The following is a 13,507-nucleotide window of genomic DNA, read 5'->3' on the forward strand; positions in this document are numbered from 1 at the left end:
ACTGAGAGTCGCCATACATACCTGGTGTCTTAAACAGCAGCTGATTGGAATTACCTGTCTCAGTCCAGAGACTCTCACTCGCTCTTGCTCTCTCTCTTTCTCTCTCTCTTTCTCTCTCTCTCTCATTCTCTCTCTCACACTCTATCCCCTTCTCTCTCACTCTCTCCCCCCTTCGCTCTCGCTCTTCTCTCACTCTCTCCCCCCCTTGCTCTCTCTCTCACCCCCCCATCTCTCTCTCTCTCTCTCTCTCTCTCTCTCTCTCTCTCTCTCTCTCTCTCTCTCTCTCTCTCGCTCCCCCTCCTCTCTCTCCCCTTTGGCTTATTTTGCTGTAGATGGATGGTGAAGCTGGAGTACAGCTGGTGCAAAGTGACAGTGATTAAAGCCAAAGAGCAGAAGGGATTGGTTAGGACATTTGATTTGTCTGCGCATGCCTTCCTGTACGAGCAGTAAGCAGGACGCAGAAAGGAGATGAATAATGAGTGTAATTCATAGCTCTGGTAATTGTTTTTTCAGCAGCTAAAGCCAGTGAAATATGAGCCAATTAGTGAGTCAAAGTGAGTGTGAGTAAAAATGAAACGAGTGCCTTTTGCTTTTGTTTATATTGGGGGGGGAAAGGCTTACTCAACGGCAGTTTGAATTAGTCGATTTGAGACATAACAGAGGGATTTTTGGTTCTTTCTAAAACAGAACAGCAGACATTTTGTGATTAATGACCAACCAGAAAACCCATGGTTGTGTTATAAGCGCACACAAAAAAAAGGTCCTTTGAAAGTATTCAGAGATGTCCTGATGTACGCTCAACAATCCAGGTAAGAAGATCAGAGAAGGTTGAATCAGTTCATTGTTTATTGACAGATGAGTTGATGAGTAGCTGAGTGATGAAACGTATCTGTCAGTAAATGTATCCAGATGAACTGATTCAGCCTTCTTTGATATTCAAAGATGGCTTTTGCTTCCAAAACGTTGCCTTGCCGTGTTTCATTATAAAACACCCCCAGCCCTGTTAACGCATTTTGCCAACGATACCCTGAACGCAATCCAAACTGGAGCATTAAAGCCTAAAACAATGCCATCCTCTGCAAGTTTACGATTTTGCATCAATTCCACTACTCATTTGAAGTTTGGAGTTGAAGTGTGTGTGTGTGTGTGTGTGTGTGTGTGTGTGTGTGTGTGTGTGTGTGTGTGCGCGCGCGAACACAGATCTCGAGTCGGAGCGAACTAGATTTGCAGTACTTATGTCGTTATTCTCCACGGTCACCCCATGCTGACCATAATGTCCCGGTCATTATCTATGGGCCGGCTGCAGCTGCTGCATGCAAGCGCTCTTCTTCTCCCTGCAGCTGGATTGTTGTAGTAGACACACAGCGGTACAGCTTGTGCCAGATCTGTACCCAGTCATCATGGGAAATGAATTTAGTGGCTGTTTTCTCTGACTGGCTCGTCTTTGTCTAGTCTTAGGGGCTTTGGTAATGTTGGGATCAAAAAAAAAAATCTGATACCACCTCCGGTTCTGCTAATTTGCAGCCCTGGTTTGTGAAGCTAAAAGAAAAGCAAGGCGAACGAGAAGAAAAATGACACCAATCTTTTTCTTCTTCTTCTTAGTTCGGTATTGATATTATTGTCAGTAGGTATAAAAGTTGAATTGTGTCGTTGTCAATTGTTGTTTGTTTGTGCTTTTGGAATTGTGTGTAGTGTTTTTATGGGTGGGTTTTTTTTCCCCATTTTTGTTAATTCATTGTGATTTACAATCTCAAAGGGTAATCATGACAGAATTGGACCACATAGTTTGATCAGCAATAAATGAGGGAAACTTTAATCCTCATTGTGAGAATCCGACATTTTGGACCTGTTTTGAACCCTTTTAGTTTTTCAGCATTTAGCATTATAGAATAATGCAGAGAGTCTCTAAGCACCAGCCAACGTGCATACTGAGTTGATAATATGACATATTTAAAAGGAAAGAATCCAGTTACAGTGAGTCCAGGTCTGTAGTACTGCATGTGTGCAGCCTGGGGAAACAGAGGAGAAGCAGCAGTTTATTACCTGAGCTGCATTCCTGGACTGTCCCCTACGGACACAGCATTACGAAGGGCTTCCAGTTCGTGGTGCACACACCTAACAGCTACAAGACTGATGGCTCTCCATGAAAATTATGATATGCCGTGCATGGGCAGAAAGTGGACATTTACAGCACAAGACATTCTCCGTATATATTGTGTTGAAATACTTAAGTTCATTGCTTAGCCAGTGATATTAATGTGACCCGATCATAATCTCCACCAGGTGAAAATTATAGGTTTTTTTTTTTTTTTTGAAGGCGGGGTGACTTTTTGGATTGCTCCCTCCGGGTTGGGGATGAGCTGCTGCCCCAAGTGAAGGAGATCAAGTATCTTGGGGTCTTGTTCATGAGTGAGGGTAGGATGGAGCAGGAGATTGACAGATGGATCGGTGCAGCATCAGCAGCAATGCGGACATTGTACCGGACCATCGTGTTGAAGAGGGAGCTGAGCCGGAAGGCAAAACTCTCAATTTATCAGTCAATCTTCATTCCAATCCTCACTTATGGTCATGAGCTTTGGGTTGTGACCGAACGGGTGAGATCGCAGATACAAGCGGCTGAAATGAGTTTCCTCCGTAGGGTGTCTGGGCTCAGCCTTAGAGATAGGGTGTGGCGCTCAGACACCTGGAGGGAGCTTGGAGTAGAGCCGCTGCTCCTTTGCATTGAAAGGAGCCAGTTGAGATGGTTCGGGCATCTGGTAAGGATGCCTCCTGGGCGCCTTCCTTTGGAGGTTTACTGGGCACGGCCAACTGGGAGGAGACCCCAGGGTAGATCAAGAACTCGCTGGAGGGATAACATGTCCAATCTGGCCTGGGAATGCCTTGGGATCCCCCAGGAGGAGCATTGCTGGGGAGAGGGATGTCTGGAATGCCCTAATTAGCTTGCTACCACCACGACCCGACCCCAGAAAAGTGGCTGAAGATGAGATGAAGATGAGATGGGTGACATTTTTAAAAGGTATCAGTAAAAGCATCGGCTCTCTCTCATGATCTTCCTGTCCATCTCCCATTCCACAGAATGACCTTCCAGGGGATCCAGGACCAAAGGGGGCCAAAGGTCACAGAGGACCTGAGGGACAACCGGTGAGAATGCTACGGAATCAGGGCATCTCTATTTGTGTGTGTGTGTGTGTGTGTGTGTGTGTGTGTGTGTGTGTGTGCGCGCGCGCGTGTGTGTGTGTGCGCCTGTGTGCATGTGCATGCATTTGTATGTGTACTACATGTGTAGACATGGGTCATTTCGACACCTGTAAAACAGACTGCTCCATAAACCACAGGGTCACACGGTCACATACACATGCATTGGTGCAACAACAAAAAGACCCAAGATTCAGCTTTTACATATTTGCTATCCAGCAACTAAAGGTTTGTGAATCGTATACTGAGATAATGAGAGAAGGCACATTCTTAAAGGCCTCATTTTATCTCTGTCCAAACGCTACCCTTGCTCACTTTCCTCATTGCGTTTCTCCACCCACCTCACCCCCCCCCCTTTAACTCTTTGGCTTGTGGCTTTGCTGCATATTTCTGCAAGAGTTATGAGTTATGTGTTTGCGGGATGAATCCCCCCATTGACAGTCAACATTTAAATTGTGTCTCTCTTTTCTGTGTGTGTGTGTGTGTGTGTGTGGGTGGGTGTGTGAACATGCATGCATTTCACCAAACGAAAAATAGAAAAGAATCCTCTTAAAGTCAGTTTTGAGTCCGTTAAAACAAAACAGATGGTTATTCCTGCATCCGAGCAGAACACAAAATGGTGTGAAGAGGAGTTGTATTACATTTGGAAGATTCCCTTGTTTGTCCAATGCTTGGGTGTGGATGTGGGTTCAGTGAATGAGGGACTCTGGTTTGCTTTGAATTTTGCCGGAATGGTCTTTTTTCTTGTAAATTATCACATCTTTTATCCACGTGAAAACAGGTCATCGCTTTTTTTACTTTCAATCAGAGCAGATAAAGTGACCCCTGGCCAGTGTTTTCCACTGTTAAATGATTGAATCAAACTTATCCCCCCCCCCCCCCTCTCTCTTTCTCTCTCTTCAGGGACCTCGTGGGCCTCCCGGACCACCAGGAACTGATGTGAGTTTAGAAAACCTTTAATCAATCTATGTAATATGACCCCTCACCTCTCAATGTGGTCATAGGGCAGGACGGCTAAGTGCCATAGATTTAATTCCCCCTGCGGCTGCTCTGGTTTGTATTTGAAAGCGATATTCAAAGTTAAGGTCAAGGCCATAGGGCCAATTTCCTGAATATAATAAGCCTATACTGGAACCCAGCAGCTCCCAGAGAAAACCTTACACGGACTTTTTTTTCTTCTTCTTTTTGGTTTTGGAACGGGTTCTAGCTGTGGTCAAGGGCTGGTACTGTGCATGTGTCTTTGCTATTACATAACACTGTAATGTCACAATGCAATAAAACTTCACAATTACATACATTCCCTCTCTCTTTTCCAGGAATGTGAAATCCTGGATATCATCATGAAGCTCTGCTGTACGTTTCTTGACTCCTTGAACAAACGCTGACATGCATGCTTGCGCACACACATGTAGCCATACACATACATACATGTATGCCTGACTCTCGCCCTGGGTGAGAGCCTGAGTACTCAAACACATGCAATCAAGCTCTTAAGACTGTGAAGTTTCTGCAGATGATGTTATGTTACCGCTTATTTTCTCTGCTGAGATCAATTAACTTTGCTTTGTTGTTTGTATTTTTTTTTTATGCTACGCGCCCCACAGCTTGTTGTGGTAAGTTTAAACCCAATATCACATATATCAATCAACAATTAGAAGATGTTCATCGCTCAAGGAACAATTTGCTGCTTGAGTGATGAATTTGCACTTGTGCATGCACGTTTGTGTGTGTGTGTGTGTGTGTGTGTGTGTGTGTGTGTGTGTGTGTGTGTGTGTGTGTGTGTGTGTGTGTGTGTGTGTGTGTGTGTGTGTGTGTGTGTGTGTGTGTTTATAGAGTGTAAGTGTGGACCTCTGGACCTGGCGTTCATCGTGGACAGCTCAGAGAGTATCGGTGCCTCCAACTTTGCTCTGGCCAAAGACTTTATCATCACTGTCATTGACAGACTGATGAAGGACCAGCAGGTCAAGGTACGACTGAGACCTTCTGTGATCTTCACATCCACACTACATTTGTCTGAGTGCTCATTTCCATATCTGTGGTCATTCTTTTTTCTTTTTTTTTTTGAAGTCTGTGTGGGATGACCAATGCTTGACTTCTGTGGAAGTGATTGTATAGCCATCGTAAATCATTTTGGTGGCGTGGCGAAAGCTGTTTTCACAACTGTTTGGAAATGTTTCTTGAGGATAGACCTCAAAATAGAAAAGTATGAATGGGGAACGTTTTCTTGGAGTTCGGTCACTGCTTTTATGTCACTCCCATGACTCTCTCCTTCCAGTTTGGGTGTAATTAGTCAGGGTGGGTGTGGCACAGCAATGTTTGAAAGAGGGAAGTAAACACTCACGCTTACTTGCATGCACACAAACACTCACACACAAGACACAGACATAATATGAAGTCACCGGGTCCTATTTCTTTTTCCAGTTTGGTTTTAATGAGTCCAGGGTGGGTGTAGTCCAGTACAGTGGTAAACGTGCCCAGGAAGTCGTCCAACTGGGAGACCCTAACATCCGGAGTCTCACCGAGCTTAAACAGTGAGTCCACACACATACACACACGCACACACACACACACACACACACACACACACACACACACACACCCTGCCCTTGCAATTGTTCACTCATATTACCTATCAATAACACCTCTGCCTCTGTTAACTTTTTCTGTGTGTCTTCATCCTCATCTTCGTGTGTGTGTGTGTGTGTGTGTGTGTATGAAGGGCGGTGAAAGACCTGCGTTGGTTAGCTGAGGCCACCTACACGGGCGAGGCCTTGCTATACTCTCTGGACAACATGATCAACCGTCTGACACAGGAGAACCGAGTGGTTCTGGTGCTCACCGATGGCCGCGCCGACATCTCCAGAGACACGGTACCCCTCAACACGCTGTGTGGAAAAGGCATCAGGGTAAGACCCACACACACACGCTCATCATGTCCAACCACGTATATATATGCACTTGGCCCTCACCCAAACCAGGGTTTTGTATTTACTCTCTACACACACACACGAGTTTGTTCTCTGTATATTTCTTATTCTGGGTCTATGTTTTCCCATGCATGGAACTGGGGGGAATAGCGTGATTCTCCCACGCGCTACATCCCCCTGGTGAAACGCCTCACTGTCAGGTGAAAAGAAGCGGCTGGCGACTCCACATGTATCAGAGGAGACATGTGGTAGTCTGAACCCGACCCCCAGATCAGCAGAGGGGGTGGAGCAGCGACCGGGATGGCTCGGAAGAGTGGGGTAATTGGCCGGATACAATTGGGGAGAAGGGGGGGGCAAATCCAAAAAGAAAAAAGAAAAAAGAAAACAATCCTTTCCTGGCAAATACGAAACGGATGGCTCAAATGCAAAGGCCATCCAGCAGTAAGGAAATTCTTCCCTGATGGTCAGTTTGCTAATTCACCACCATTGTTTGGATGGTGATCATAGGAATAGCCCAGCTAGTTCTCCATATTGAATGAGCAATGAATCAGCCCCAATGAACTCATGATTATTTTTTTTTTCATCCAAGAAAGCACATACAACATACCTGGCTGCTCTTGAAAAAAAATGCAGAAATGAGTTGCAAAAACAATTTGGGAATTCCTATTTCAGAGAGACCCCTACCCCGTACCGATTAATGCCTTGAGGGGAGCTCCTGTCTTTCCATGAGGAGCTAGGCTCCCCATTGCTTTCCTGATAGTTCACATTCCACCTGCCACCTCATATGGGAACATTAATGCTTACTGATTCAGTTGAACACACATGAAATCAGACATATATTAAGGATAATTTTTTGTCTGTTTTAAGAGTTAATTTTTGATGGTTGTTGAAAAATGAAGATTCACCATGTAGGTCTTTGTCAAAGGTTACTTGAATATAGTTGTAACCTCTTTGGAGTACCAAATAGGTTGCTACATAGCAGTATAACAAGTATTATGATGATATTTCAGACTATCAAAATTAAGTGTTTGAATTTCAATTTAGAAGGGCGTCCGGGTAGCGTAGTGGTCTATTTCATTGCCTAGCAACACAAGGGTCACCGGTTCGAATCCCTGTGTTAACTCCGGCTTGGTTTGGCGTCCCTACAGACAAAATTGGCCGCGTCTGCAGGTGGGAAGCCGGATGTGGGTATGTGTCCTGGTCGCTCCACTAGCACCTCCTCTGGTCAGTCAGGGCACCTGCTCAGGGGGGAAGGGGAACTGGGGGGAATCGCGTGATCTTCCCATGCGCTACGTCCCCCTGGTGAAACTCCTCACTGTCAGGTGAAAAGAAGCAGCTGGTGACTCCACATGTATCGGTGGAGGCATGTGGTAGTCTGCAGCCCTCCCTAGATGGGCAGAGAGGGTGGAGCAACAACCAGGACGGCTTGGAAGAGTGGGGTAATTGGACAGGTACAACTGGGGAGAAAAAGGGGGAACTGTTTTTCTTAATTGTTCAGTTTAGTGCTTATATTGTTTTTTTGTTTTTTGACAACTCAACTGAACCCCTTCCTTCTGGCACTCCGGGCAGATCATGGCAAATGCTGAAAAATATTAGCAACTATTATTTCACCTGCACTGACTAGCCTTTTCCAAGCTGAGCAGAACCAAAGAAGATCGACTCTGAGGGGTGTAAATCTACTAATCTAAAAACAACAAAAACTGTTGCATCTTCTTCAGGTGGGTGGTTTGGGAATCAAGGATTACTCAGGCCGCGAGCCCAATAAGGAGCAGCTGGACGAGTTGGTGTGTATGAGCGACCCCAAAGAAGGCTTTACCTTTGTCCGGGATAACTTTGCAGAACTGCTGGATGACACCTTCCTGCAGAACCTCACCGCCAAAATCTGTCAAGGTGAAAACACATCTCAACACACTTCGACACACCACCAGACCCATGCACACACATAAAACTTACAGATAAGCACATAACCATACACAAATTAATTGTTTTCTATTAAATTGTGTTTATGAGGGGTGTTTGGTTAGCATAGCGGTCTATTCCATTGCCTACGAACACGGGGGGTTGCCAGTTCAAATCCCCGTGTTACCGCCGGCTTGGTCAGGCATCCCTACAGAACACAATTGGCCGTGTCTGTGGGTGGGAAGCCAGATGTGGGTATGTGTCCTGGTCACTGCACTAGCGCCTCCTCTGGTCGGTCGGGGCGCCTGTTTTGGGGGGGAGGGGGAACTGGGGGAATAGCGTGATCTTCCCACGCACTACGTCCCCCTGGTGAAACTCCTCACTGTCAGGTGAGAAGAAGTGGCTGGCGATTCCACATGTATTGGAGGAGGCATGTGGTAGTCTGCAGCCCTCCCCGGATTGGCAGAGGGGGTGGAGCAGCAACCGGGATGGCTCCGAAGAGTGGGGCAATTGGCCAAGTACAACTGGGGAGAAAAAGGGGGGGAAATCCAAAAAAAAAAAATTGTGTTTATGATTTGGAACAATTCTAAATAGATGCACTTAATACATATTTCTCTCTTCCAACACCAGATAAGAAGTGCCCAGACTACAAATGTCCGGGTAAGTTGCTTTTTTTTCCATGCATATCACTGTTTCTCTTAGCCTTAACTTTATATTTTCTGCTTATCCTGTTGTTTCTCGTCTTTCTGTCTATCTTGTCCTCTGTTTTTCCGTTTGTCTCACTGCTGTCAATCAATATTGTGATTTACAAGTCTTTTTAAACTGTCTTTTTCTGTCTCCATCTGCCACCATGTTTAAGCTAGTCAGCTCAGTGGTCAGTCATTGACAGGTTCTGACATGTTCTGCGTGTGTTTCTGTGTGCTGCAGTCACCTTCAACGACAACACCGACATCGTGGTGATGATGGACAGCTCGGCCAGCGTGGGCCAAAAGAACTTCGAGACCAGCAAGACATTTGTCCGCCTCCTGGCTGAGCGCTTCCTGGAAGCGGAGAGGAAAGGAAACGCAGACGTGAAGGTGGGAGTGGGCCAGTACAGCCGCAAGCAGCATATGGAACATGAGCTGACCTCCAACCTCACCGTGCTGTCTACCCGCATCGAAAAGGCCGCCTTCCAGAACGACGGCACTGATGTGACAGGGGCCATGCACTTCGCCTTGCAGCGCTTCCAGGGCCGCGGCGACGCATCAGGGAGCAGAAGGAAGAAGCTGGTGCTGTTCTCTGACGGGCGGTCTCAGGGTGTCACCGGGCCTGTGTTGGAGGAGCAGGTGAAGCAGGTGGTAGATGCCAATGTAGAGCTCTTTGTCATTGCCGTTGGCGGCCAGGTCAGCGAGGTCAACCTGCGCACCCTGGTGAGCAGAAAGCGGCCGGACGACATCACCTATGCCCAGCGTCACCTGTTCCGCGTCGCAGACTATCCCTCTCTGCTCCGTGGTGTCTTCCACCAAACCGTCTCCCGCAGGGTGTCCCTGCCCTGAGTGCAGGGCCCCACAAAACAGGACAGGCTTTAAATTTTTAGTCCCATTATGAATATTAAGTCTCACTCATTTACCACACACTGTGTTCAAGAGCTTTTTTTTTGCTTTTTTTTTGTTTGTTTTTTTTTTAAGAAAAGAAATGTTAGATAACAAACCACTGAGTGTCACACCCACAACGTGGTCTTGATGATAAGTGAAGGGGCAGCTGTGGTCCTGTAGAGCCATTGACAATGGCTATTTCAATGCTTATTTTTTTATTGTCAGTCACAGATTACTATTGAATTAGTTTCCACTTAGTCTCTGCTCTTCTGTGTCCTTATAACCGTTTCACCCCATCTGGAACTGTCATCCCTCAGGGTTTATTTGACAAATGGGATTCACTGATCGAAAACAAAGGTGGAGCCAAGTTTGAGCTTAAGAAAGCTCTTGTCAAGCTATGGTCTCTTGTCTCTTCAGGACCGGGGCTCCCCCAATTTTAAGGATGTTTTGAGGGTCTGACGCTGACCCGTTTATTTTGTTATTAGCTCATTAAATTGACAGGGAAAACAGGACGTCACATCAGACAGGGCTTTTTAACAAAACCATCAACACCTCATCTGGTATTAATGGGTATAGAACAGCTGGACCCCAGTGTGTGTGACTGTGTGTGAATGCATGTCTGCACATATGTGTGTACCTGTGTGCTCACATCTGTACGTGTACTTGGCTCGCAGCTGTGTGTGCATGTAAATATGGACATGTGTGGAGGTGGTGTTTCATGTATAGCCTCGGGGCACTGTTCAATAAACAGCTCTTTTTGCGTCAGGAGTTCAGATAATGTCCGAAAAGCTGTTCTTTGTCATCTGTGCACCAGAGCTGCCTCTGTCAAACACACATGCAGAAATGTGCACACGTACACACAGACGGCATAAATCAAATACAAAAACATCCGTCATGAAAGACTGTCCTGCCCGATATGGAAAAGAACCTGAGGGGAACCCAACTGTAAGCCCCTCTCTCTCACTCACACACACATATGCACTCAGCCCTCTTCTATGGTTTCCACACAAAACTATCAGCCTTTTCCAGCAGTGTCTCCCAGTCACTGTACTGTTATTATTTGTGGTGCTATGTGGTACATACCATCAGTGTATCAGCCTTTACTCATGTCAATAGGAAGAAGATACTTTAAACGAGGATAGACTTCCTCATTAGTTTTGTAAGAGTTCCTTCAATAAAGGTTGCTACACCCAAATGTCTTGGTTCTCTTTTGTGCTTGTCCTCAACTGTAACTCAGAACTTTAGTCGACTGGTTAACGTCGTCGCCCGTGGTGCGGGAGAACCGGGTTCGCGTCCTGTCTGCGGTGGTTCCCGACTGTCCCTCGAATTCGCTACATTGGTGTCAGGAGTGGGACGGGTATGCTGACGCGCTTCTCGGAGAAGGGGAACAGTGTAACGACCATGGATGAGTAGCGTGATTTTTTTTTCGTACCCGTTTTCCGGGAACTCTGCCTCTGATTGGCTAGTACTGTTTGCCTCCGTTGGTTAGGTTGGTTAAGGTTAGAGTTGGGTTAGGGATAGGGTTAGCCAATCAGAGATAGAGTAGGGGCGGGTCTTCCCGGAATCCAGGTGGAAAAATAATAACGTGAGGCAGAGCTCCCGGAAAACGGGTACGAAAAAAATCACGCGGATGAGTATACTCGCTAGCCGGTCGGCTAACGGGGCGGACCCTTTAGTCTACTGGTTAACGTAGTCCCCCCCCCCCCCCCCCCCCGTGGTGCGGAAGACTCGGGTTCGCGTCCCGGCTGCGGCGGCTCCCAACTCCCCCCCCCCCCCTGAATTCGCTTCATTGTGGAAAAAGTTCCGTTAACCCTCACCGCTGATTATGTGATCCTAACCTCGACGTTTAGCTAAAACTTACTGTGAACATTTAAGTATAACCCAGATTTTTTTTCGAAACAAGCGCAGACAAAAATGTCCGCTGTCTGCAGCATTTTCGTCTACTCACGTTTCCTCAGTAGAGAAGCATGCACATGTTTGTACATGTGTGCACCGACACACTTCTATGGTACTCTCCTCTCCTCAGCGGTTTTCCTCCTTAAACAAGCCAAACACATCCTGCTTCGGGGTCAGCGCTATGTTCCCTCAGCCCTGTGAGTTAGCTATTGAACAGCTTAGCCATCGGTTAAGGTTAGGCTAAGGTAAGCGTTGGGTTAAGGTTGGGGTTAGATAGAGGTAGAGGTTGAGGTTAAGTCAGGTTAAGGTAGGTTAGGTTACATTTGGGTAAGATCAATGAAATATGGTTGAGGGAACACAGACACGCTCCCCGTGCTTTGTGTTAGCCTTCATTCCTAGTCGTCAACACTACTTCTGCAGCACTGCCTCGGTTTTATTTACTTTACATCTGTACTCACTACTCACCGTGTTTATTCGTACTGCGCGTATGTCTGGACGCACGTGTATGTGCACTGGACGTGCCTGCTGATGCCTAAAACATCGCTTCCTGTGCAAAAGCAATTCTTTTGAAAATCAAACTGCTCTTACCACAGTTACAGCATACCATAGCGTGTATTGGTGTCCGTGCGTGTGTGTGCTTGTGCTTGTGTGTGTGTGTGTGTGTGTGCGCGTGTGCAGACACGGGGGCTCTCCCTCAGAAATTTGTCTTGGCCGCTCTAATCGTTTTTTCTGAGACTCCAATATCCTCTTACTCCCTGTTTTCTGGGGGCATGGCGAGGGAGGAAAGGCCTTCAGATCAAAACCTCTCACTACCAGTGCACCCTGGCCCTCAGCAGACACTTCTTCCAGTGAAGTCCTCTGGCAGTGACATGAGTTTCACACATGGCGCTCAGCATGCATGTTCATGTGCGACTGTCAACTTGAGCCATCCGTATGAGCTTATTCTTGTGTGTGTGTGTGTGTGTGTGTGTGTGTGCGCGCGCGTGTGCGTGCGTGCGTGTGTGTGTTCAGGCTCATGCACAATTGTTGCGCTGAGGTAACGACTCCCAGCTGCCTTGTCTGAGCTTGGAGCGCATCTGGAGAGGAGGGAAAGAGGAAAAAGGAGGAAGGGGGAAGAAAATGAGTAGCTTATCAAAGATTTACTGTGATTTATCATTTATTTGTTTTTTTTTTTACATTTTTTTGAGTCAGCGTTTTAGGGTGTGGAGGTGTGGCGGACCTTAGCTTGTCTACATTAAAAAAAAAACACATCTGGAAGCCTTGTGCATGAACGCACAAATAAAGAGGGGACAGCCCCATTCATCCGCTGTGGAAGCACATGTGCCATCGGCCATCTCAGTGTGAACGCATGCGTCGAGTGTATGTGTACGTGCGCATATACGTAAACGAATGTCTCTCTGTCTGCCTTTACAGGTTTGCAGCTCATCTCTGGGCCTGTTGCGGGTCTGTGGGTCTGTGCTTTGCGTGTGTTTGTGTATGGGGCTAAGTGAGTCTAATTTTCTATGTTTCCTGTGGAGCAGTTTGAGAGAAGTTTTGGGTTGTCAGTGAGTTTGGTTGTTTGCTTCTGGAAATAATTATGCAGAAATCCCTATAGACTGAAACAGTCTTTGGTCCATGTGAGCAAGCTGGAGGAAAAACTGACTGTGTGTGAGAGCGAGAAAGAGAGAGAGAGAGAGAGAGAAAGAGAGAGAGAGAGAAAGTGAGAGGGGGGTTGAGTGAGAAAGAGAGCTAAAGACAGTTTTCTCTTATTTGGGAGAGAGGCGGAGGGTCATTCCTGCTCCATGACTCACACTTTTAAGAGAGAGACCAGAAACCCCCCCCCCTCAACTTGCACTCACATACACAAGGCCACACACACACATGCACGCACGCACGCACACACACACACACCCTCTCTCTCTCTCCCACCCCCGCTTCCCTCCTCTCTTTTTAAGGAAAAACCCCACCCTTGCCAAGACAAGGAGAAGATTCAGAGTAACAGTAATAACTCTGGTCAGCAGCTGGCCTTTGTTGCTT

General features: G+C 46.7%; 1 protein-coding gene across 1 annotated transcript in view; it reads left to right on the forward strand.

Annotated features, from left to right (window-relative positions):
- The window catches only part of col6a1 (collagen, type VI, alpha 1), a 24,436-nt gene extending 13,646 nt beyond the window's left edge, over positions 1 to 10,790 (forward strand). The window contains exons 26-35 of the mRNA XM_056292572.1: positions 3,076 to 3,141; positions 4,099 to 4,134; positions 4,512 to 4,548; positions 4,800 to 4,808; positions 5,029 to 5,162; positions 5,617 to 5,726; positions 5,915 to 6,101; positions 7,841 to 8,012; positions 8,652 to 8,681; positions 8,949 to 10,790. Coding sequence (XP_056148547.1) covers positions 3,076 to 3,141; positions 4,099 to 4,134; positions 4,512 to 4,548; positions 4,800 to 4,808; positions 5,029 to 5,162; positions 5,617 to 5,726; positions 5,915 to 6,101; positions 7,841 to 8,012; positions 8,652 to 8,681; positions 8,949 to 9,556 — 1,389 coding nt within the window. The 3' untranslated portion in view covers positions 9,557 to 10,790. The remainder of the gene's footprint in view (positions 1 to 3,075; positions 3,142 to 4,098; positions 4,135 to 4,511; positions 4,549 to 4,799; positions 4,809 to 5,028; positions 5,163 to 5,616; positions 5,727 to 5,914; positions 6,102 to 7,840; positions 8,013 to 8,651; positions 8,682 to 8,948) is intronic.
- Positions 10,791 to 13,507: the final 2,717 nt, after the last annotated feature.

The sequence above is a fragment of the Lampris incognitus genome, chromosome 14 (genome assembly GCF_029633865.1).
Source record: "Lampris incognitus isolate fLamInc1 chromosome 14, fLamInc1.hap2, whole genome shotgun sequence".
NCBI classification, from domain to species: domain Eukaryota; kingdom Metazoa; phylum Chordata; class Actinopteri; order Lampriformes; family Lampridae; genus Lampris; species Lampris incognitus.